We start from the raw sequence: 23,214 nt of genomic DNA on the forward strand, positions 1-23,214 counted from the left end.
AGTTTCGAAAGAAAAATTGCCCTAGACACTAAAGATAATCACAAAGCCTACTTTAGTTATGTCAGGAATATGGGTGGAAACTCCCAGATATGTTCTGAATTGTTGCATAATGGTACAAAATATACCGAACCTACAGACATAGCCAACATCCTGGCAGACAGATTCAGCACCAACTCCACCCCCTTCCCCCCCAAAGGAGCAAATGCCTATCCCAACTGAATGTAACCTCCCTGACATCACAGATGCACAGTTGAAAGCTGCCCTCTCCAAAGCAAAAAATACAGCATCTATGGGAGCTACACACTCCAGGGACTTAAACCACAGCACAAAAATAAATAGGACATGCTGGAGGGAGATTCATTTCCCAGAGGCTCCCCTCACTCTGGAATAGAATCCCAATTCATGTTAGACATAGCCCCTCGCTGACCCTCTTCAAGCGAAATCTGGACGCGTGGATGGGAAATCACAAATTCACCCCTGGGATCTTTTCTGTGTCCCTGCTAGACAGAGGCACAGTAAACTAATCTTAAAAGGGTACCTTCTGTGACCTACTTTACAGACCCACAGTAGGCTAATCTAATAGGGAGGCGGAAGCCAAATGCACTCTGGCTAGTCTTATAAATGCCCTAGGGCAGATAGCCTAGTTATCTACCTATGAACCAAAGTCAGAAACTACATTGAGACTGCAACCCCTAAAGATCTGCCAAAAAAGCCACATAATCTGAACAGGTGAAACTAAGACACAAGTCTAGCATGTTTAGTGATGGCTGAACTACATACATCAGCTGTTTAGAGCAAGAAGTCTTGACAAAAGTCATAAATAAAAGTAGGAAAATTTAAGTCCCAAAAATAGGGACATTTGCTCTTACAAAATTAGAAATTTGATAAAACTAGTTTTGCTTTAACATAAGGACATGAAGTCCGAGACTCAATGTCTTTCTTTTTAACTTCACTCTTTAATGATAATTTGCTTAAAAACCATACTTTTATGAAGGATGGACCAAAAACTATGAGGCCAAAGTTTGGACATCCTGCAAAAATCTGCCTCATTGAGAGGTATGCTGAGCTACTTGCCCTCTTTTTTTTTTTTTAAGAGACTCAGCTAGCAACTGCTCTAGGCATCAAACCACATGTAGCAACCATTAAGATAGACATAAGGAATTTGTATTAAAGAAATACGCACTACACAACTCAGTGCATCCATGATGGGGGGGGAGACAAAGCAGCAATGGGATTGTCGGTTACACTTTTGCAACAACACTAATGAAGTTACCTAAATAAGACTGCATAGCAACACAGACAATTCTTAAATCAGCTAATAGCAACAAGGCAAGGCATAACCTTATATTTAAAGATACTAGTGTAACCACATATACTCTGCATACAAGGTTATCTACTAAGCACGTTAGAAACACTGGGGCTTTATCAAGCCCTATCACGTCCATAACCATCTAGGATTAATGCCTCCAACATGTACATATCTTGTTTACAAGAGGAATACAAATCTAATAGCAATACCTGTAGTTGACTGAGCAGCTGAAAGTATTGTGCTTTTTTTGGGGGGGGGGGGGCAGCAGCTTGAGTGAAATTACAGTTTAAATGCCAGGTAGATTGTGAGACAGCAATTAGCACATAGAAGCAGAAAATAAAGTACAACTACACCACTGCTTATAAGGTATGGCTTTCTCCACCAGATACCACAATTAAATACTTAGGAGAAGTGCCTTTTAGACATTTTATGCTTACCCCCTACAAAAATATCTCCATACAACAGAATGCAGTCAACATGTTTATTTGCAAGAGAAAAGGACCACATATGCTAGTCAGTAGATTAGTACAAAACACAGGGGGCAACTTAATAATTCCTCACCATAACAACAAAATTTCAGGCATGGTGACTTATGTCACTTAGCAGTTCTGACAGCTTGATTTGTTATAGCGAACATTTGTAAACAGGGGGTGGCACTGCTTAGATTTTAACGTTTCTCAAACACCTACCACATGTCAGCAGGCAAAAATAATGAACGAAAAATAATGCCGTTCCCACAGTTACCAGAAGATGGTGAAGATTAACAGATACCTGTATCTATATGTGTATGTATGTATTATACACATGTATGCCTACATATCATGGCCTCTATGTTCATGTCCATAGCTGCTTCAGACTTAGCTTACCATTTGAGTCAGCTATTTTACATTGATCCTATGACATCTGCTAGGTTTGTTCAAATCTACATGTCATGAAAGACAACTCCCTTTAAGAAAAAAAAAAGTGCTTGTATCTGACAGCCCATGTGCACAGTTTTTCAAGACATATGTACTTCTGGCTGCACAGGTCTCAAACAAGTGAATAGATAGAAAAAACTCCCCTCTACTTACCCACCACCTATGTTTGCCTACTCTCATTCTGAAGTTGTTCTACCCCCAACAAACAGCAATTAATATAGTAAACTTACTCACTGTTTTTTGGGGTCTGAGCTTAGAGACAGCACAAAACTACTGTACACTTCAAGCAGGAAGGAATAACGCACAAGGAAATATCACCTTTATCAGCTATGCATGAGTACCTGGGATACTAGCAATCCTGCATTCTGCCAGTGAATGGAAGCCTGTCACCACAAGGGACAGCAGGTTACATAGTATAGGGTATAGTTAGTTGGGAGAAGTGTGTTCTCGGTGGTGGAATACAGGCTGGAAGGGCTAAAGTGAAGGGAAGTGAAAGAAGGATATATGGCATGATGTCAGACAGTGCTACCTACAATGCCCCCACTAAGGATGTGTAGCATAGCAGCCTGTTCACTGCTAGAAAACTGTAACATAATCTATAATGTGTTTGCTGGAAGTGCTAGAGAGAAGACCAAATAAAAAGGGATCGATACTTTTTTTTTGGCAATAAGTACTACCAAGTTATTACAGTCTAGTCCTGAACCTACAATGTCTATCATGGAACCAGGCTAAACTTGACTCAAGAAACATATGGCTGTATCTCTTCACTCTCTCCATATGTGTATGAGTTAATACATATGGTGCTACAGTGCATGTATTATTATGGAAATGATGCATTACAATAACAAAGAGATTATGGTGATTACTAAATAGGTGGTCTGGCCACTTCTGACAGGTAGGTCATTGCCTAGGGAAAGCTAGCTTGAATTAGTCTAAGTAAGTAAGGCTATGAGAAGCAAGTGCTACAGTGAGGATAGGACTTCCTGAAGGTGGAAGGGTTTTGGCTGCACTTGGTTGCTTCCAGTGACAGTAAAAAGATATAGATAAGGGAGAGACAGCATTCTCAAAAGAAAAAATCAGATAAGTAAAATCTCATGCCCCAAAGCCCTCTAGTGTAGAAGGAACACATGCTTTGTTAACAGATGTGAAGATTAGCAATCAAAAGATATTCTATTCTTACTTAATACAGGCTGTAACTTCTGACTTTATCACAGGCTCAATACAGAACTTGCTTATTGAATGCATTTTGTTTTGACAAATGCATCTGGCCAAAGAACAGGCACCACTTTGACATCTGTGTACCTTACTGAGGACATTTAGAGGCGAGCACATCTATTTATCTGAAAGTCTAATGTACTATGAAAGCAATTTTGGTATGTTAGTGGAAGTAGTTTTCCATTCAGAAGGGCTGCTTTCACACACTATTATTTTTTATTCTGTTCATCATGGGTGTGACATGGTTGTGCATGTGGCCTAACTTGACTAATTTGCACAATAAACACAATGCTGCACACATTTTCTTCATTTCTATGTGTCTCAGTTTTGAGGGTATGACAATATAGCATAGTATGTATGGAACCAATATACTGGCAGTGGTAAATCAAGAGGGTGGTGAATGGATGAGGGTACCTCCTTTAAAAGTCTCAAAGCCTGCTGTCTGGAGTGTTGAGGTTTACTCAACACACAAGTTATTTATCAGGTCTAGTGTGCTCCCAGTTTTTGTAAATTTCTAGATGGGATATTGGTTGTGCTAGTTAATGGTACAGAAGAGACTCAGCCCATTCTAAGAGAATGCATATTCCATGCATACCTTTCAACCTACACAGATTGCAAATATGAACAAAGGTTCTTGAAAAATGGGAACATCCATCTAAATATCTGGAATATTAATTTGTGTAAAATTTGAATACTAAATAACACAACTCTTTCCGCTTCCAGTAGAATAGTTGGATACTACTCAAAAAACATATTAAAAAAGCAGAGACTGGCAAAATGATGGGAAAATATAAGCACATTATCAAAATGACAGTGTAAAATCAGTAGATTTCAATGAACTGTATCACAAAGTTGTACCACACAAGGTCATTTATTTTTCTTCAAAAAAAAAAAAAGGTAGTTGTAAAATCTGAATTCTCTTTAAATTGTTGCCACTAGTATGTTGGCCATGTAGTGTGTTTTTTCTGTGTACTAGACATCTTCAAAACACATGGGATGAGGGGGATTCAGAAAATTGTGTGAAAGGATAAATCAAACTTGAAAATGGAGACATACCTCCAGAAATATAGATATTCTAAATAAGGTCTGAGAATAGGAACATCACTGGAAAACAAGGACACTTGAGAGGTTTGAACAGCTTCCAAAGTCTGTCTAGACATTCAGGGAAATCAAACTTTATAAATTGTATTAAAATTCAGAGACAACAAAATTGGCTGAAATGTTGTAACTGTAAAGAATCAGCTTATAAGTTCAGCAAACTTCTAACCAAACAACACTCGCAATGAAAGGTCTTTTCATATATGTCTGAGCTAGGCAAGACCAACCAACTAGTTCACTTTCACTAATATGGCACAGGCAACTTTATCACCAGAGATTTTATCTTGGCTTTGTAATTAATTACTGCGAGCCTACTGAAACAGATTTATTACAATTATGCACAAGAACATTAGTAACAAGACACTGATACAAATAACTGTTGGTAACCCAGTGTAAAAATATATTTCATGTTTTCATTTCCATACATTTGCTTTTCAGTTGCACAAACCTTTTATTTTCACATCCAGACCGTTGTGTCTCATTTGTACATCATTTTATTACATTTTTATTCTTACAAATAAAAAAAGACATTTGCGGAAGTTGCTTTTCCTACAGTCACAATGCAGAAAAAAATCATATCAATCATATGTAATATAAAATCTCATCCTCAAAATAATGGTAAACAGGTCATTTTCTATGGCATACACAAACATAAACATCCCAAATTTAAAACCTTAATAGTCTTTGAATACCTTGGTTCATACCTCTCAACCTCTTAGTGAAAGAAATCTAGTCAAAGCCTGACAAAATGGAGGGAGAAAGGCTGAAAAATAGGGACATATTTTAAATATTGCTCTTATAAACTTGGAGTTGCTAGAGTAACAGGCTTTGTTTTAACATACGTTTTCTGAAGGATATGAAGTCAGAAACTGAAATGTATGATGTCATTGTTTAGTGACTTCAGTCCTCAGATCATCCCAGTGATTTTCCAGAAAACCACACATTTTATGAGGAACAGACCAAAAATATGAGACAAAAATCTGGACACCTGAGAGGTATGCTTTGCTTTACTTATCTTCAGACTTCTTCATTGAAATCCCCCCAGTCATCCAGATGCCCAGAATGCCGCCCTGTGTATTCATTACTGACAAATATTGTGCTGAACTATTCAGCTATGCTAAATACTCTGCATTGTAAATTAAAATATCAATTATTCACCTAATCAAAGAATCCCAGTTTAACCCATCTCATTGCCCCTTCGTTTATACCAATAAATTTGTAAGTCACTATCCAACAATTTGTTACTTAAAATGATGACCTAATGACTGCAGTCAAATAGGCAGACAAACGTATACTGTATTAAAATGGAATCGTGACTGGGCAGAAGGATTTAGCTACACCAGAATGCAGTTTGTCTGAAAGTAAACAAAGTATTTTATATGCATTTTTTTCACGCAAAGAAGATGCGCCTCAGAAAGAAATACCCATACCGTTTTCACTATAAAGTGATTATCATCAGATTCCTGGAATCTGATCGCAAGTGATTGGCTCAGAGAGCAGCATTTTGTAACTGAGTGGGTGGACTGCAACATCTTGCTTTGGCTATGACAGGAGTGCGGGAGGGGGTAACATAGCAATATGGAAGCTTTAAGTATAAATTTGAAAATCCAGACTACAGCCCTAAATTCAAGTCCTTACTCTTAGTGGCATACTAATTCCCAAAGATCAAGGTGTGGTAGGTATTTCTACTTCCAATGTAATGCCCAAAGAACTCTAACATGTCTTCCAACTCTGTCATCTATAGGGTGTGAAGTCTTTTGCCTCTCATCAGAAATGCTTATCAGCCATTTCTACCTACAAGCTTTGTCTGCCTTCTATGAATTCTTTTAAGGAGTCTGATATCCTGTTTGACTCAAGACTTCCCCATGTGGGTAAGACACTCCTAAATTATTCCTCAGTAGGAGTATGTAAAGCATCTAATGAGTAGCAGTTCCAGTTCCAACCCATGTACAGCATAGAGTTTCTCATTATACTGAACATTTCTGATTCAGTGTCTTCACATAGTCCCTACATTAACACTCAGGCAACTAAACTCCCTGGACTCATGCAAAAACAAATTAAAAGAGCACATCTTTAATACCACCAAATGCTCATGCTTCGGAGATGAGGGATAATTCTGCACTTATATCTTAAACTCTTTGTTTACTCTTCATAAAAATAATTGTATGCTGGTCATAAAATGCATCCTACCTACAAGACATTAACTTCAATATTTAATATAAATGTAAATAAATAGTCCACCCTACTGGATGTAATTCCTCTGTTCAGTTCTTCCAGGAGCCCTGCTGTCCTTTGTTGTGACCGCTGGACTCTGCATTCAGTGGCACAGCACATACTGCTAAAAATACCAATCTGAAATCTGTCACTCTATCTGCTGCCTGTAAGGTAAGCTAAGAAAATGCCACCAAAGGGACTACTAGATGCCTGGTAAAAGACATAATATACACCTACGGCGTATGAAATACTTAGCGCTGCTGACGCTTTATTGCCGTATTTACCCGCTGTATTTGTTTTACCAACTGCCATTCAATAATGTTTACTACCAAAGATAAACCAGAGTCAAATTTACTATTTTGATGTATTAGGTGATTCTGGGTTACTTTAAACTACAAAGCAAACAAATTACTTGGGCCGTTTAAATGTAACTATACTAAACTCACCATAAAACTCCCAATGCGACAAGCATTCTTTAACAGCAAGAACAACTTTTTGTGATTTCAGTCAGACTAGGTCGTACAGCTATACAAAGCACCAACCTGTCATCTTATTTAAAGTGTGAGTCTACTATTCCACTTGCCCTTCAACTTAAAGTTACTGTCACAGCTCTCACCAACGTGCCAAAACTACAAGGGAAGATGCGGACCGTTATAAGTGTTATTAAAATAACAAATCATCTGACTGCAATCTCCAATCACATCTCGATGTATTTGGCGCGTTGGTGACAGGATTCTCCTGGAAAGATGCACCTGATTTTTCAACAAAAAAAAAAAAACACAAAGTTGAAAAACGGGCTGGCGCGCGCCCCTGCCTAAATCCGCCACTGCTATTAGAGAAAAAAAATTACTGGCTGAAAACTGTTATTGCAATGAGAAAAATAACCAAATACTGGAAATCATTCCAGTGTGGAGCTAAAAAAGGCTGGTAATAACAAGTAATCCGATATGGGGCACTGGAAATGAAGTGAAATTAAACTTTGCATGATGAGAAAAAAAATTGTCTTGGCTGTATGTTTACATCTGAGGTTGAGATGAGTAATGCCCTTTTCTGGGTAATTAGTTAAATACCAAAGACTATGCAGTAAGTTATGTCACCAAAATGTTTTAGATGTTGATTGCAATAATGTTCTGTAGTCCTGTCTTGCCTTCATTCTTACACTTTGGATCGGAGCCGAACCTCGGCTCCAACTCTGTCATTCTCTAGCTGAAAAACTTCTGGTTGGCTCGTGGCTAGGAGTTATCCCACAATGCACTGCTAACGTATCCCAGATCTCGTATGCCACTCGTTGAGCTCAGACGTGCTGCTTCTTGGCCGTGGCTAAGTGAAAAATTTTCTATACATTTTTCTAGTTATTTGCTAAGAATAATTGTATTCTCTGGTTTAGTGTTTTCTCATTCCATGTCTATTTTAGACAATTTACTGCTTTGTTTGCTCTGTTTGTACTGTTTGTGCTTTTTTGATTGGCCGTCCTTCTGTTGGCCTTGTTGTGTCCCTGCATCGCTTTTACTGCTGTGCTACTTGTTTAATTGTTTTCTTTCTCTTTCACCTAGGGCTAGGCCCGTTTAAGTTAGAGGACCTAGTCCTCGGTTCTGTTGTTTGTGTCTTCTTCCAGGGCTAGGCCCGTTTAAGTTAGAGGACCTAGTTCTCTGTTTCTTTCTATCTTCATCTCTTAGGACTAGGCCCGTTTAAGTTAGAGGACCTAGTCCTCTATCTGTCTGTTTGTCTTTGCTGTTGCCTCTGGACTAACCGTTAGTGGAGGTGGTCCTTGTTCATTCTTACATTTAGTTGTTTATTGTACTAATGTCTAAGGATACTAAGTATCACAAGCCTTTGGGCTTTAAAAAATGTACTAAATGTGCCCAGAAAATGTCTTTGACGGATGGGCACAATCTTTGTGTGTATTGCTTGGGTGCTATTAACCTCCAAGAGTCTTGCTTGTTTTGTCATGCCTTTACTCCCCGTGTTCTTCAAGAGAGAAAGAACAAACTTATCTTGAAAGGCCTGTTAAAGCATTATTTTGAGGATGAGTTGGCTTCTTCTTCCTCCAGCTCTAAGTCTCCATCATCCAAGAAAGACAAAGCCAAATCTACAAAAAGGTGATCTCCCACTCATTTTGTCTCGTCAGAGCCGCCAGACAAAATTGCCAAACTGACTACATCCTCGTCGGCTCCACTGGTTTCGGTGCTGACAGAGGTTTCTGTTGTGGATCCATCACTTTCGGCTCCAGGAGTTTCGGAGCCGATAACTGAGCCTGTGTCTCGGAGCCGGTCAGCTAAACCCCAACCAGTCTCCCCGACTCTTAGGTCGCCTATCTTTCAGCGATCTAGGGTCCCCTACTCTATCCTCTAGGAGCCTTACTGATGAGAACGTTGAGAGAGTGGTGTGCAGACTATTACAGACTTCGGCGCTAGCAAATTTACTTTCGGCTCCGTCCCAGTCTGCTCCAGAGCCTAATGTGCCCATACACCCTGTCGATGTTCCTCCAAGCCACTCTGGCTCTTCGGAGCCAGAAATGTCGGTGCCCCAGGTTGTGGAAAGGTCGGCCCCAGCTACCTCAGTTGGTCTCTCAGTTCCGATATCCGCTCTGACCCCTTCTGTGCCATCCATGGGGGTCTAAGGTCCTTAGCTCTCCGGTCAGGCCCGAGGGAGATGCTTGGACCCGAACTTCTTTGGTTCTGCGCTTACCTCTTGGTGCTCTGGCTCAGGTGAGTTTGGACCCCACATCTGCCTTCGGAGCAGGGAGTATCCTCAGAGCCAGGAGGATCGACCTTCGAGGTGATGAGGAGTGTTCAGTCCAGGTCTTCAGTTCCAACCAGAGGTACCAACACTCTTCCCCCTAAAGTGCTGATGTCAGTCTCGGCTCCCTGTCTCACCCAACACAGTAGAGAATCGCAGCCTCAGGAAACCTCCATAAGTGGTCCCCAGTCTTCCGAGGTCTCCCCAGAATATCCTTCTGAGGAGCCCCTTCGGAAGAAAACTTGTAAGAGGAAACATTTTGACTCCCCCGATGAGTCCATTACTTCAGACACTGACCTCGAGGAGTCAGAAGGGTCCCCCAAGTCGTCCTCTGATGATATCTACTTTGTAGATATCCTTGAGGTCCTGAAACAGAGAGGTGGCTGGCCCACCAAATCCTCTTCTGATGAGGACTCAGTGTACCTGAAGGCTTACGGGTCTCAACCCACCTCCTCTTGGGTGTCTCCGCCTTTTGACAAGCTACTGGATCTAGTGAGTCAAAAGGTGTGGGAATCTCCTGATTCTGTGGAACCGGTTCCTAGAAGACCTAATACGTTTTTGTCAGCTCCTCAGGACAAAGACTTTCTTACTAAGGACATGCCAGTAGATGCCATGGTGGTGGCAGCAGCCACCAAAAAGGAACTTGCTGAAACTTCCTCCACTGTCCATCCACTGAACAAGGAGTCGCAAATGATGGATAGGTACGGGAAGTGTATCTTTTCTTTAGCGGCTTTTACACTTAGATTGCTGAACTACCTGTCTCATTTCACAAGGCTCCAGAGAGATCGGTTAAGAGAACTGGGAGAGACTCTGCAAGGTAAGATATCTGAAGCGGTGTCTGAGAAGGTTAATGTACAGATGTCTACATTAAATTCTCTTGTAAACTCCTCCATGAGGGTGATATCTTACGCAGCTGATGGAGCGAGTAGGGCAGCGGGTTCAGGAGTTTCTCTTAGAAGACACGCCTGGATGCGCTTGCGTAACTTTGCAGAGGCCTTTAAGTCTGAATTTACTAACGCTCCCTTTGATGGATCCTCATTGTTTGGAACCAAGTTAAAGGGCACACTCACCAGGTGTGAACAGGAAGGGAAACCCCTGTCTGCTGTGGGAGTCCATTTTTATGTTCCTTCTAGACCCTATCCCAAAGGGCAGAAAGGCGGTAAAATGTGGTTCAAGAAGTCGCAGAGGTTTTTCCAGGATGCACAAGGTGATTCCTTCTCCAGAGGCAGAGGAGGAGGAAATAACGGTAGATGCCGCCTTAGAGGCAGGGGAAGCCTGCAGAACCAGGGAGACCGGGATTCCTTTCATGATCATCCCTATCAGCGCTCCTGAAAGGAGGCCAGACTGTGCGTCCCTGGAGCCAGTTGGGGGTCGTATATCCTTATACCCAGAAGCCTGGCATGATATCTCTCAAGACAAGTGGGTATTAAGGATAATTACCAGAGGTTACCATATTCCCTTCTCTTTCCCCCCCTCCTCTGATCAGACGAATCCCAGATGTTCCACCCAATCACAGAGATTCAGCAACTCTAGTATTCCAAACGTTGCTCGTAAAGAGAGTCATCCAACCCGTCACCGTAGACGAAGTAGGATTAGGGACTTACTCCAGATTCTTTTTGGTGCCAAAAAGAACAGGGGACTTGAGACCCATCTTGGATCTCAGCAAAGTGAATGAATCTGTACAGAGGTCCAAGTTCGGAATGGTCACCTTACAGTCGATACTCCCATTGTTAGGGAGAGAAGTTTGGATGTGCTCCATAGATCTCCAAGATGCGTACTACTATAAGATGGACAGAGCATCAAGGAGTCACTTACACTTCCGGTTGGGGGCCAATCATCAGTTTTGCGCCCTGCCCTTTGGTCTTACCACAGCCCCCAGGGTGTTCACCAAATGCATGGCAGTGGTAACGGCTCACTTGAGACATCTTGGATTCCAAGTGTTTCCATACCTGGATGACTGGCTCCTGACTGCCACCACCAGGCATCTACTGTTACAGGCCAGGGACGCTACCATTTCAACTTGCTTGCAGTTAGGGATTACAATAAACTGGCAAAAATCTGCATTATTGCCCTCTCAACATGTGAATTTTATTGGCACCAAAATAAATACCGTCTCATTGAGGGCTTACCTTCCCGTAGAGAGAATTCAGAACCTCAGGGAGCAAACTTTGAGCGTACTTCCTCTAAGGAAAGCGAAAGCAAAGTCGGTGCTCAAGTTGTTAGGGACAATGGCCTCTGCAATAACATTAGTCCCATTAGACAGACTGCACATGAGGGTTCTGCAGTGGTTACCTTTTGCCCAGTGGACACTGCAGCATCTACCTCTTCCTCATCCCATCCAGATAACAGAATCGTGCAAACAGGATCTTTGCTGGTGGACCCAGAACAACCATCTGGCCACAAGCAGACCATTTGTTCCATCCCCCCGTCACCACTGTGACCATGGATGCCTCCCAGATAGGGTGGGAAGGGCATTATCTAGGGAGAACAGTCCAAGGCACGTGGCAGGAACACGAGACTCATTTGCATATCAACGCCTTGGAGATGAGAGCAGTGCTTCTGGCATTGCAAGCACTTCACAGCTTTCTCCCTGTAGGGACAATTGCGATCCACTTGGACAGTATGTTGGTGGTGTGTTGCACAAACACGCAAGGAGGGACCAAGTCTTATCCCCTTTGCAGAGAGGCCCTTCGAGTGTGGGAGTGGGCAGTGTCTTCCCAGCATTTTCTGGTCGCAATGCACATTCCGGGGAAAAAACAACGTGATAGCCGACAGGCTCAACAGGGCTATTCTGATTCCTCACGAGTGGTCTGTGAACACACACATTGCAGAACAGATTTTTCACAAATGGGGTCAGCCTTGCTGCGATCTATTTGCTACCCCCCTAAATGCAGCAGCTACTTCACCCTAATTCCCCCGGAAGGAGAGGCACCCAGAGATGCACTCGTTCACGATTAGCCCTCGGGACTTCTCAGCATTCCCACCATTCCCCCTCATATCGAAGGTAATTCAGAAAGCAATATCCTGGGGAAGCAAAATTATCCTAATTGCTCCTTACTGGCCTCAACAGATTTGGTTCCCCTTCCTCAGACCTCATCTAATGGCCGAACCGTGGACTCTGGACCCATTGCCAGATTTGCTGACGCACATGTCAGCAGTGTTCCATCCCTCTCTCCACACCTTCAATTTTGACAGCTTGGCTGCTCCAATTCCATCCCTAGTCAGGCTTCATGACTTTTCCCTTGATGTTATGCATATTCTGACATCTTCTCACAAACCTTCTACCAGAAAGACTTATACCAGTAAATGGAAAAGGTTCTCATTTTGGGCCCATGAGAGAAACCTTGATCCTTATACAGCTCCCATGTCTGCCATTTTGGAGTTCCTTACTCAGTTGTTCCATCAAGGTTCAGCAGCTGCCACTATTACAGTTCAGCTGGCAGCCATTTCTCCCTTTCACTTGGCTAATGACCCTAACCTTATGGCGCATAGACTGTGTAGAGCTTTCCTTAAAGGGGCCACCGTATTACGACCTCTAGTCATGGATCCGGTGGCACCCTGGGATTTGAATTTTGTACTCCATAAACTTACTTCAAGCCCTTTCGAACCTTCAGCAACTTGTGACCTCAAGTTCTTATCATGAAAAACTATATTTTTAGTGGCCATTACATCTGCAAAGAGGGTCTCTGAACTACAAGCCCTTTCCATTAAGCCCCTTATTTGGTGTTTAGGGTCTCCTTACAGACAAAACCCTTCCTTTGTTCCTAAGGTTTCTTTTCAGGCCAATATTAATCATTTCATCAAATTACCTGTTTTCTTTCCTAATTTTTCTAACAAGGCAGAGTACAACTTTCACCAACTTGACGTGCATAGACAATTGCGCTTTTATCTTGACAGAACTAAGAATTTCAGAAGGTCAGATCAATTGTTTATTTCCTTTTCAGATGCAAGGAAGGGACTTCCAGTTTCTAGAACCATATTGTCTCACTGGATTTCCAGCGTCTATACATCCAGTGGCAAAGATCTTCCCTTCAAGGCGAAAGCTCACTCTACCAGATCTGTGTCTACCTCGGTAGCCTTTCAAGCAAGAATTCCTATAGATAACATCTGCGCAGCAGCAACATGGGTTTTACTTCATACATTCATTACTCACTACAAATTGGACATGGTTTCCAGGAACAAGTCTTCCTTTGGTTCCACAGTACTCAGGAGTATTTTCCAGTGAGCCACCCAAGATAAAGGTGCTGGGGACGCTGTCCCAAGTTTAAGAATAAAGGCGAGATAGGACTACAGAACATAAAGAAGTTATGTACTTACCATAATGTTCGATGTTTGTAGTCCATCATTCTTACAAACCCTCCCTCCTGCCCCCTCCTTAAGGACCTAGGGGTAGTTATAGTTATGTTGAGTCCTTACTACATGGTTTGTTCTTTGTCTCTGTATATTTACCCCTTGCAGCAAACAAGATCTGGGATACATTATTGGTGCATTATGGGATACCTCCTAGCCACGAGCCAACCAGAAGTTTTTGAGCTAGAGAATGGCCGAGTCGGAACGATGTTCGGCTCCGATCCCAAGTGTAAGAATGAAGGGCAAGATGGACTACAAACATCGACCTTTATGGTAAGTACATAACTTCTGTTTTTACAAATGTGGTTGCATGGGTATTGTGATGTAAATTAGTATTAAAGTCTTCAACAAGCATGATATGGATGACATTTATTCATAAATAACTTCTGGAAATCTGAAGTAAAATCAAAAAAATGCTTAGTTGCTTGGGCATACATTCACTCAGCATTACAGAATACTAGTTTGAAGTACATTCAGTCAGCATTATAGATAATTAGTTTGAAGTGTGTTTTAATAGGGTAATCTTCTGTGCTGATTCTTATAACATTTAAAACTATTTTATTTTGCTAGTACTTCATGTGATTTAGAAAATAGATTGGAAGTTATGTATAAGTAGTGCAACCCCTCTTGACCTATTTTTACTTGGGTTAAAAGAGCAGGGATTCATTGTTATACTGTTTTGTTACCTCTATTGTTGTGTATAAATGTACACCTGGGCTGAACTGTAAAATCCATCTGGATTTAATGTTATACTTTAGTTGAAGTCATAAATAAATAAATGACATCCAGCAAATACATTTTCTGATGAATGTAAACATAAAAAAGTGTGGGGTACAAAGTACTGCAAATATTTAAACAGATTTTTCATTTTGATAGGAAGGTTTACTTTCATTCAGTAAACATTCCTATTTCAAGTGTTTATAAATGTATCACTGAAAAATAGTGTCAATAATACATTTATTAAAGAAAACAAAAATAATGTCCCTGTTTAGTCTTTCTACTGGCAATTCAGTCCACCTCCCTACCTCGTGGCAAGTAAAAGATAAAAAAAACATATTCTTTAGTTTGCAAACGAATGTAGTTCTCTCTTGAATGTGTGTATAGGAGTCTGTGGAGGTAACTATCCTGCTTCTCTTAAGACCAATACAGTGGGAGAGCTCGGATTAGATATTAAGTAGAGTATGCAGAGGCCATAGCCCTGTATGTGAAGTTGCAGAGATTCTTCCCTTTATGTAATGTAATTGTGTGTGTGTGTGTCTGTCTGTCTGTCTCTGTGTGTGCTCACGCATTTGGTGAATAGAATTTCATTCAATTATATTCCATGAAACAGCATGTTGAAATTTACATCTAATTTGTGCACCAATATTACTCCATTAGTTTTCATTGTGTTTACGTCACAGCTGTAGTTTATTTACTTATTCTTTAAGTTGTAATCTGTTTAACATAGGAAAAAGAGTAATTGCAGTTTCATCTTTCACTTGAATAGTTTTAAGGTTATTGATTTTGCAAGTTGTACATGCTATAAATAGGGTGTTTACTTTTTAGCTGTTACAGGCATTCACACATAATGATTTAGGTTATAGCAATTTGTTTAAATTTACATTTTAAAAATATTAATGATAATATGTCTTGCAGGGAGCTGAAGAAGGGTAATGTCGGAGTGGCTTTTGAGCTGGTTGGAAAGAGACTTCGAGATGCTATGGGTCGGAAGGTAGATTTTGGCTTGACTGGACTAGATGGAGTAGCACATCCCAGCTTGGAGGTAAGCACCTTTTTAAGCACTAGTGTTAAAAACAACTTATTTTGAAAATGAACAAATGAAACCAATGTATAATATTAAAAATAACACTAAAGTAAGCAGTAACTCAGATAAAGGAAAGATACTAAGGATTCTGCCCAATTAAGTAGCAAAGGTTGCTTAAAAGATCTTACTTTAAGAGCAGGAGAGTAGCCAAAAAATTCCATCTTTTACATAACATCTGTTAGTATTGCAACCCCTGTCAGTATCACCTCATGTAAGAAAACACAGTCAACCCTTCACATGTTGTCTCCTGAAGATGTAAAGGAAGGGGTCATACTATGGATTCGCTCACTTATAATTATAAGGATTTTGTGTGCGTTTTCCCATAACCAATTCTTTCTTTAAGCAACATATGTGTAATTATTGTTCTAGTTATTATGGCCTAAAATGTCTGAAACTATCCAAACTATCTGTAAGAAATATTCAGGAAAAGGCACTTATTTGACTATAGAAAATGTGCCTGTCTTAATCCTTGTTTGACAGAATTCCAAATTTGGAGGCTGCTTTATTTTGCTCTGTGCCTTGTAGAATTCTGATTCCTTACATTCAGGGGAGTCTTACCTGCCCACTTCAGTGCTCCTTGTTATTCGCTTAAGGAGCATGCATAGTGTTACATTCCCTAGTTCTTTTCACTGGATTGTACTGCCAATGTCTCTTCCTTAAATTCACCAATAAAGAAACATCCAAGACAAAGCCTACAAAAAGATGAATAGTCTTTTTCTACCTGAGCTTTTTTTTAGGGGTCCTTTACAAAGTGCGACTTAGTGACTTTTCCCTCTTAAGTAGTCTTACATTTCTTGACTTTCAAACTTATGAAGTCCTCATATTCATGAGGCCACTTTCCCTTTGGCCTACAATTCTGTAGCTGTACCTGGGTGCTCTCCCTTATGTTTCTTACTCTTTTCTTCAACTTGCACTTGATCAAATGTTCTCCTTTTAAAACTTTATTTACTCATTTACTTGAACAAATGCCCATTTCTGGTGACCTTACTCAGTGTGACAAAATTACCTACAAACATTTTTTACTCTGAGTGGTTAGCTCTGACATGGCACACAGTCTATAATCCATGTTTCCATTATTCATTTCAGTTTTGAGTAAGTTTGAGATGGAAACATCCAGTATGTTTTTGGGAGAGACCCCAGAAAAATACAGGGAGTACATGTAAACACTACACAAGCATTGACTAGAGGTCAGGATTAAACCATGTATTTTGTGCTTGCAAGGCAAAGACATTTACCATTATGGCAACTGACTCTCCAAGAAATTACATATGACAGGATCCCAAGAAAGTTGATTGGGCCAGTTCTACAATGGTTCAATGTCCTAGAAACACTGGTAGATTAGTGTAAGCTGTGTGCAGGGTCCCAGTGCCACAAGTTCAAACAGTTTTGATTGGTCTACACAATTCTTCCCTTTATAGGCACCACCTAGAATCAGTGCTGCTGCCTGCAATTCCATTCAGTTTTGGGCATGTCTGAGGTGGAAGTCTGAATGATGAGGTCAGAGTTAGAATCAGAGAGGCTCAGCCAACTGGCATTGACTGTCTAGGTAGTATGCAACAAGAGAATGCCAAAGAAGCTAAAAGGTACGGTGCACAAAACAATGGTACAATCCTTACTTCTATATGGTACAAAAACTTGGATGTGAAGGCTGAGCAGTTGAGGAAGCTAGAGGTGATGGAGATGAAATGCACACTGCAGAAACTGATAATATTAGAGCAAAAGCCAAAGAAGCTCCATTTGCAGAGAATGTTAGAGCAAGTTATGGTGATTTGGACACGTGCAGAAAAGCAGCAGACAATTTGGTAAAATGTGAGAGAGACGGGAAGAAGGCAAGAGGAAATGAGGATGTCCTGCATAGAGATGAATGGACTGCATTAGAAAAGACATTTGACAGTCATACATGTCTGCTAAAGAAGGTAAGGGAGTGGCATTGACTAGAGAGGTGGCAACATTTGATGTGACACCCTGACCCCCTCATGAAGAAAATGGAGGGGGGATAATTACCTGAAAAGGTGGAATAATTCAAAATCAGCATATATCAGACAATACCTTCATGAAAGGAAGAAATAACAAAAGATAACACTTTGAGTAAGCTGAGTTAGGTAAAAAAAAGTCCATACTGCATTCTCATACATTTCGAGAGATTAGTGGAACATTGCTTTGTAACCATGTGTGTGCAGTACATCTGATGTCACTTGTTGGCATGAAAGCATCATAGTTCAGTGCAACATAACATTATGTATACACTGATATATACTTAGCATCTGCCTTTTGTTTATTGGCATCAGTTTTTAAATTTTTAGGAAAGAAGTCTTAAGCTTTTGAAGTGAAGAAAAAAAGAGACATTGTTGGTGTAGAGGCATTGATATCGGAGATGAGGGGACCTAAGGGAGAAGGAGATGGCAGGAATTCTAGTGAGAAGAATGTTGTAGTACATGGAGTGCGTCAATTACACTCAAAATGTAATGAAAAGCCAGGCTTGCTAAACACATTTCTGACTTCAAAAAGGTGCTTAACAATTGTTAAGCACCCTCTCGGAACTGTTAAGCACTAGTCTCATGCATTATCAGTGCTCAGCCACCACCAAAGAAGAGTATTGGGAAACCATTAAACACTACACACTTCACTTGGACTTTAAAAAGTCCATTTGAACTATTTACCAGCTTTCTGATGCTGTTCTTTGGTGATCACTTTGTGTGTAGTAGCACTTAGTGTATTGTGGCTTTCTAAAACTGTAAAACACTTACATGGCTGGCAAGATTAATCTACAAGCTTCCTTCTTCAGGTAAATTTCTTGACATCCATGTCTTAAAGATATAACATCCAGGTTATGATCGGAGACCCAGTTATAATCCTCTGTTAGTGGTGGTTGATTGAAATTTATAAAAACTACAAACAGTTCATGGTGTTTGAGCAGCAAATAGGAAACAAATTGCTTCAACAGTACACATGAAACAGAAATTGTGTTCTGAATAGACGCACTGTAATCCAAGACTAAATCTTAAATCAAGCCCAGTGTATTAGCCACAAAAAGACACCAGCTGTTACATTCCTATCTAAACAGAATAAGTTATAAATCCACCAGTGATGAAAGGAAATCCACCAATGAATGATCCAAAGTCCATTAAAACACTTTTGGTGGTGTCAATAATAAAATAATGTAAAATATGAGAGCAGGTTTAGCATTTTCATCCTAACATGTGGACTTCTTCAGAGCCTCTCTTTTTGGATTCACAGTTTTGTTCTCCTTTTGGATTCACAGGTTGATTGAAATTTGCCAACTAAGATGTGGGCTTTAAATAAGTAAACATATGAAACGTTATGTGCTTAGAGGTATGGAGATCAAAATTTAAGTTGAAAACTTGATAAAGAATAACAAATGAATTTTATTAACAGCAACTCTGTTGGTGGTCTTTAATAGTTCAGGTTAAGATGTATGCTTATGTGATGTTTGAATTTCATCAGCCATTCCAGGCTGATCCAGTAGTTTGATGTGATATAATATCTCCTCTTAGTGTCTAGCTTGCATGGCTAAAGGATCTTTGGTGTCAGAATCAATGATGATGAATGCAAGGTCAGTTGCTTGAGTTGGATGGGATGAATATGCAGCCCATTTGTGTCCGCAATATTGGGTCCGAGGGAATTTCTCTATGTACTACTGTAGGCCAAAGAGGGAATAATAGTCTAAATAAATAGAAAAAAATTGTATTTTCTTTCGTTTGTGTATTATTTTTTTCAAGATGTCTGTCTGCTGTCTAGAGTGAGAGAGACTGGTGCTGTATGAGTAGAGATTGTGACACAGATCTAGATTATGTCAAAGAGAGCATAACTTGTACATTTAACATGATGTTATAGATGAGAAGAATCCCATTCTCTTTATCAATGGCTTCTTGGACATATATGGGTACAGTTAAATGCTCATACAACTTGGACTTGAGACTTCCAAGATGGCTGCACACTGAATAGCAGCTTAATTTCAGCTCTCCCGGTGTGAAAACAAAAACTCAGAAAAGAGAGCCAGTGAACTTGTCTCTTTGGGTAAATTTCATAAACTGTCTAGGAAGTGCACTGCCTGGATGCCAGCAAAAAAAAGAAATTCAGAGAATTTGAAGAGAAAATCGATCACAAAAGGTGAATCGGAAACAATGGCTGGGAAGAATTTTGAGATGTTCAGCAAAAAGTAGGGCAAATTCCAGATTTGGTGCAAAACATGACTTCCAATAATCTAGAGGAAAATAGTCAAATGTACTTGAGCTGATTGAAATAAATCAAATGCTGAAGGAGTATAGCAACTCAAATAACAAAAAAGCTGGAAAAAATGGGAGACGCTTTCAACAGATATTCAGATGAAGTGATAAAACTGCAAAATTCAGGGTCAAAATGAAGAAAAGGCTGGCTGAGTATGAGACTGCTCAAAAAGAGATGTTTTAAAACATAATAGAATTAGAGGACAGAGTATGAAGGGAAGATGTGAGATTTTCTGCTGTACCAGAGAAGCTGGAAGGAACAGACTGTTAATTTTGTGAAGGCACAATTAAGCAACTTGACTGGTATTCCACAGTAGGAGTTGTTAATCAAAAGAGCGCATAAACTTGCCCATGTGAAAGCAACGTAGACCTTTAATAGCAAAGATGCAGTCATATGTGCAGAAATAGTTGATTCTGACAAAACCATGACAGGGCAAAGTACTAAATGTAGGAGACAGTAGAGTGTGGAAAAATAACTCACTGTACACCAGGCAGAAGAGGAGTAAATTTATTCCAGTAATCAGGTAATATCAGGAAGCAAGCATGAGATTCAAGCTGCTGTATTCTTTCCTTGGAGGGTCAAAATCATTTTTTGATACAGAACATGCTAAGGAGGAAATTCAAAAGTTTGTCCAGCAAGTGAACTATTAAATAGAAGGAAATCCTGCTTCTTGTTCTGATAATAAAGAGCACAAAGGCATTGTACCAGTGAAACCTTTTCCAGTGTTTTAAAGGAAAATGCGTGAGATAGAGAGAAAAGAGCACAAGAGTTGACTAGAAGAACCAGGAGTATGTTGGAAACAGACACTGGATTTAGAGATGGAGATCAACAGGAAGAAAGCCAGCAGCTCTGAAACTGATACATAAATGTGGGGTTGTAAAGCATTAATTATATTTGTGAAACATGAACCAATATTGGACTTCTTTGACTTTGTTAAACTTGAAGGGGACTCCAAAGCAATATGCCCTACTTCATGTCATTGATGTTTGGAAGAATATTTAGGAGAGGGAAAAAGGAATTAGAGTTAACTGTGAGCAAAACAAAATTTTGTTCTTAACAGTAGTATTTTCATAATGCATGACAAAACCTGCGTGCTGCAAAGTAAAGCTGCTCAGTTACTTTCTGTTGTAGTGGGAATACTGGAGTAAATAAGTACCCCTAGTTTTCCTTTTTTCTTTGTCCTTGTTCAGTTTTAAGAAATGTGGGCACTGCAGTATAAAAGGAGGAGAAAAATCTGGACAAAAGAGCCTGATACAAGAAAAAATTATGTGCTTTTTCTTACTCCTGTGTAGAGGAATGACTGGACTAAAGCCCTTGGCTTGATCTAGTAACAATTTATAAAGGGAACAAATTAATAAAAAGAGAATACTAAAAAAAGAATACAAAATATAATAAGTTTTCCTCTAACAAATAAATGAGTGCTTACAGTAGAGGCTACTATGTATGTGTCTCACATGTATCCAAGAAGACAGACTGATAAGGGGCAATAAAAAAGAATACTTTCTTTCAACGGCTAAGAGAAAATGTTTTCTGATAGCATTCAAGTGTTTTCTAATCTGGGGAGGAATAAAAATAAGACAGAAACAGACCACACTTAGTGGAAGTAGAAGCAGAGGCTGCACTGTGCATCTTGGTATAGATAACCTTCTTTATAGGATAAGTAAGTCTGTGAGTGTAGCTGTTAGTCTGGGACAATTGTTCCTATGGGGGGGGGTTAATATTTGAAGATGTACATTGTTTTATGCATTTGGTGTTAAGTTAGTAGTATTTAGGTGTGTTCTAGGAGTGTGCTTGTTTCAGGGTTTTCATTAAAACAAACAAGTGTGTAAAATGTGGCATAGGTTCCAATGGATATGACAAGAAACAACTATATAAAAGATCAACCTACCAAAAATTAGTGTATGCATGTAACACAAAAGCTGAAACTAAACATTAAAAAAAAAGCTGTTGCATATAACAGGTGAGAATAATAGCATCTTAACATAGTGACACTTTCTATATTATCTTTAAATTTGAATGGTCTCACACATCTATAAAAAAAAGAAAAAATAGTGAACTATATTAAAAATGCACAGCTACAAAATAGCTGTGCTGCAAGAGACGCAAAAGAACTGAGCACATGCATTTGATGAAGAAAGGATTTCAGGATGTTTATTCAGTGGAATATCTTGTACAACGGAAAGGGGGGTACTTGTATTAATTGCAAGAGGAGCTCCAATAAAATCAGAAGAGGGAAAAAAGATACTGGTAGATTTGCAGTACTAAGGGGCTACTGAAAAGTAGGATTACACTGGCATAACTAAAAAAAAAAAAAACAGGCGAAACTATGGCTAAAAAGAACCCGCAAGCACTTTTTCTTAGCACTTTCGTTCTCTGACCATTCTGGCTGAATGCTGACAAACTACCAGGTTTAAATGAATCAGTTAATGCCAAGTATTTTTTTAATAAGACAAAGGATGTGAAGATGAGTTTTTTTGTGGTATTTTAGTCAAATGAATTGTTAACAAGTAATACTGCTCAACCAAACTTAATTGCATGCACTTTAACACATGAATATAGGAACCAATAGTATTATTGTTTTGGGGCAATGCCTGCTTTTAGACTGTTTGCATTGGTTGTCTTTATCACATGATTATTTGAATGTCTTTTTAAGGGGATTGTGTGTGTTTTACAAACTTTTCTAATGAAGTTCTTGTTGAAACATTAGAGAGAATGAAAGCACTAAGAAAGTGTTCGTAGGTTCTTTTTAGCCATAGTTTCGCCCATTTTTTTTAGTTTTCCAGTTGTTTAGTATTTTTTGTTGGTTACACTGGCATGTTTTTATATTCCACCTAAAACTACTGTAATGGAACTTAAGAAAATTCTGAGAGAAATAATCAACTTTCTGCAGGGAATATTTCTTATAGTTGCGGACTAGAATTTGATTTACAGCAGTGTGGATGTATCCAGGAGTCTCAGAAGGGAAACTGTAACAAGTTATACTGTTGATTTTTGAAGAAATTTATGAAAATATTTGTCATGGAAGATTGGTAGTAGGAATTCAGAGTGAATTTATATATTATTCCCCAAGGTACAAAAACTGGACTAGGCTGGACAGAAGTTATATTTCACATGAATGTATGCATTTAATTGAAAGTTTTGATAAACATCCAATAACTATTTCAGATGGCGGACCAATAATAATTAAAATAAAAATCCATGTTAATGAAGTAAAAATGAGACAATTGCGCTTTCCCGCCTATCTGTTAAAAAGAAAGGAATTTAATGAATAGGTAGTGGAAGTTATTCGGGAGTTATTATGAAAGATGGAAATTTCTTCT

General features: G+C 39.5%; 1 protein-coding gene across 3 annotated transcripts in view; it reads left to right on the forward strand.

Moving 5' to 3' along the window:
- The window catches only part of ACAD9 (acyl-CoA dehydrogenase family member 9), a 1,114,604-nt gene that overhangs the window by 893,139 nt on the left and 198,251 nt on the right, over nucleotides 1-23,214 (forward strand). For all 3 annotated transcript variants that reach the window (XM_044078083.1, XM_044078081.1, XM_044078082.1), the window contains exon 14: nucleotides 15,478-15,604. In XM_044078083.1, the coding sequence (XP_043934018.1) occupies nucleotides 15,478-15,604 (127 nt within the window). The remainder of the gene's footprint in view (nucleotides 1-15,477; nucleotides 15,605-23,214) is intronic.

This window comes from Protopterus annectens, chromosome 7.part0 (assembly GCF_019279795.1).
Source record: "Protopterus annectens isolate FY-2018-M chromosome 7.part0, PAN1.0, whole genome shotgun sequence".
Lineage (NCBI taxonomy): Eukaryota > Metazoa > Chordata > Ceratodontiformes > Protopteridae > Protopterus > Protopterus annectens.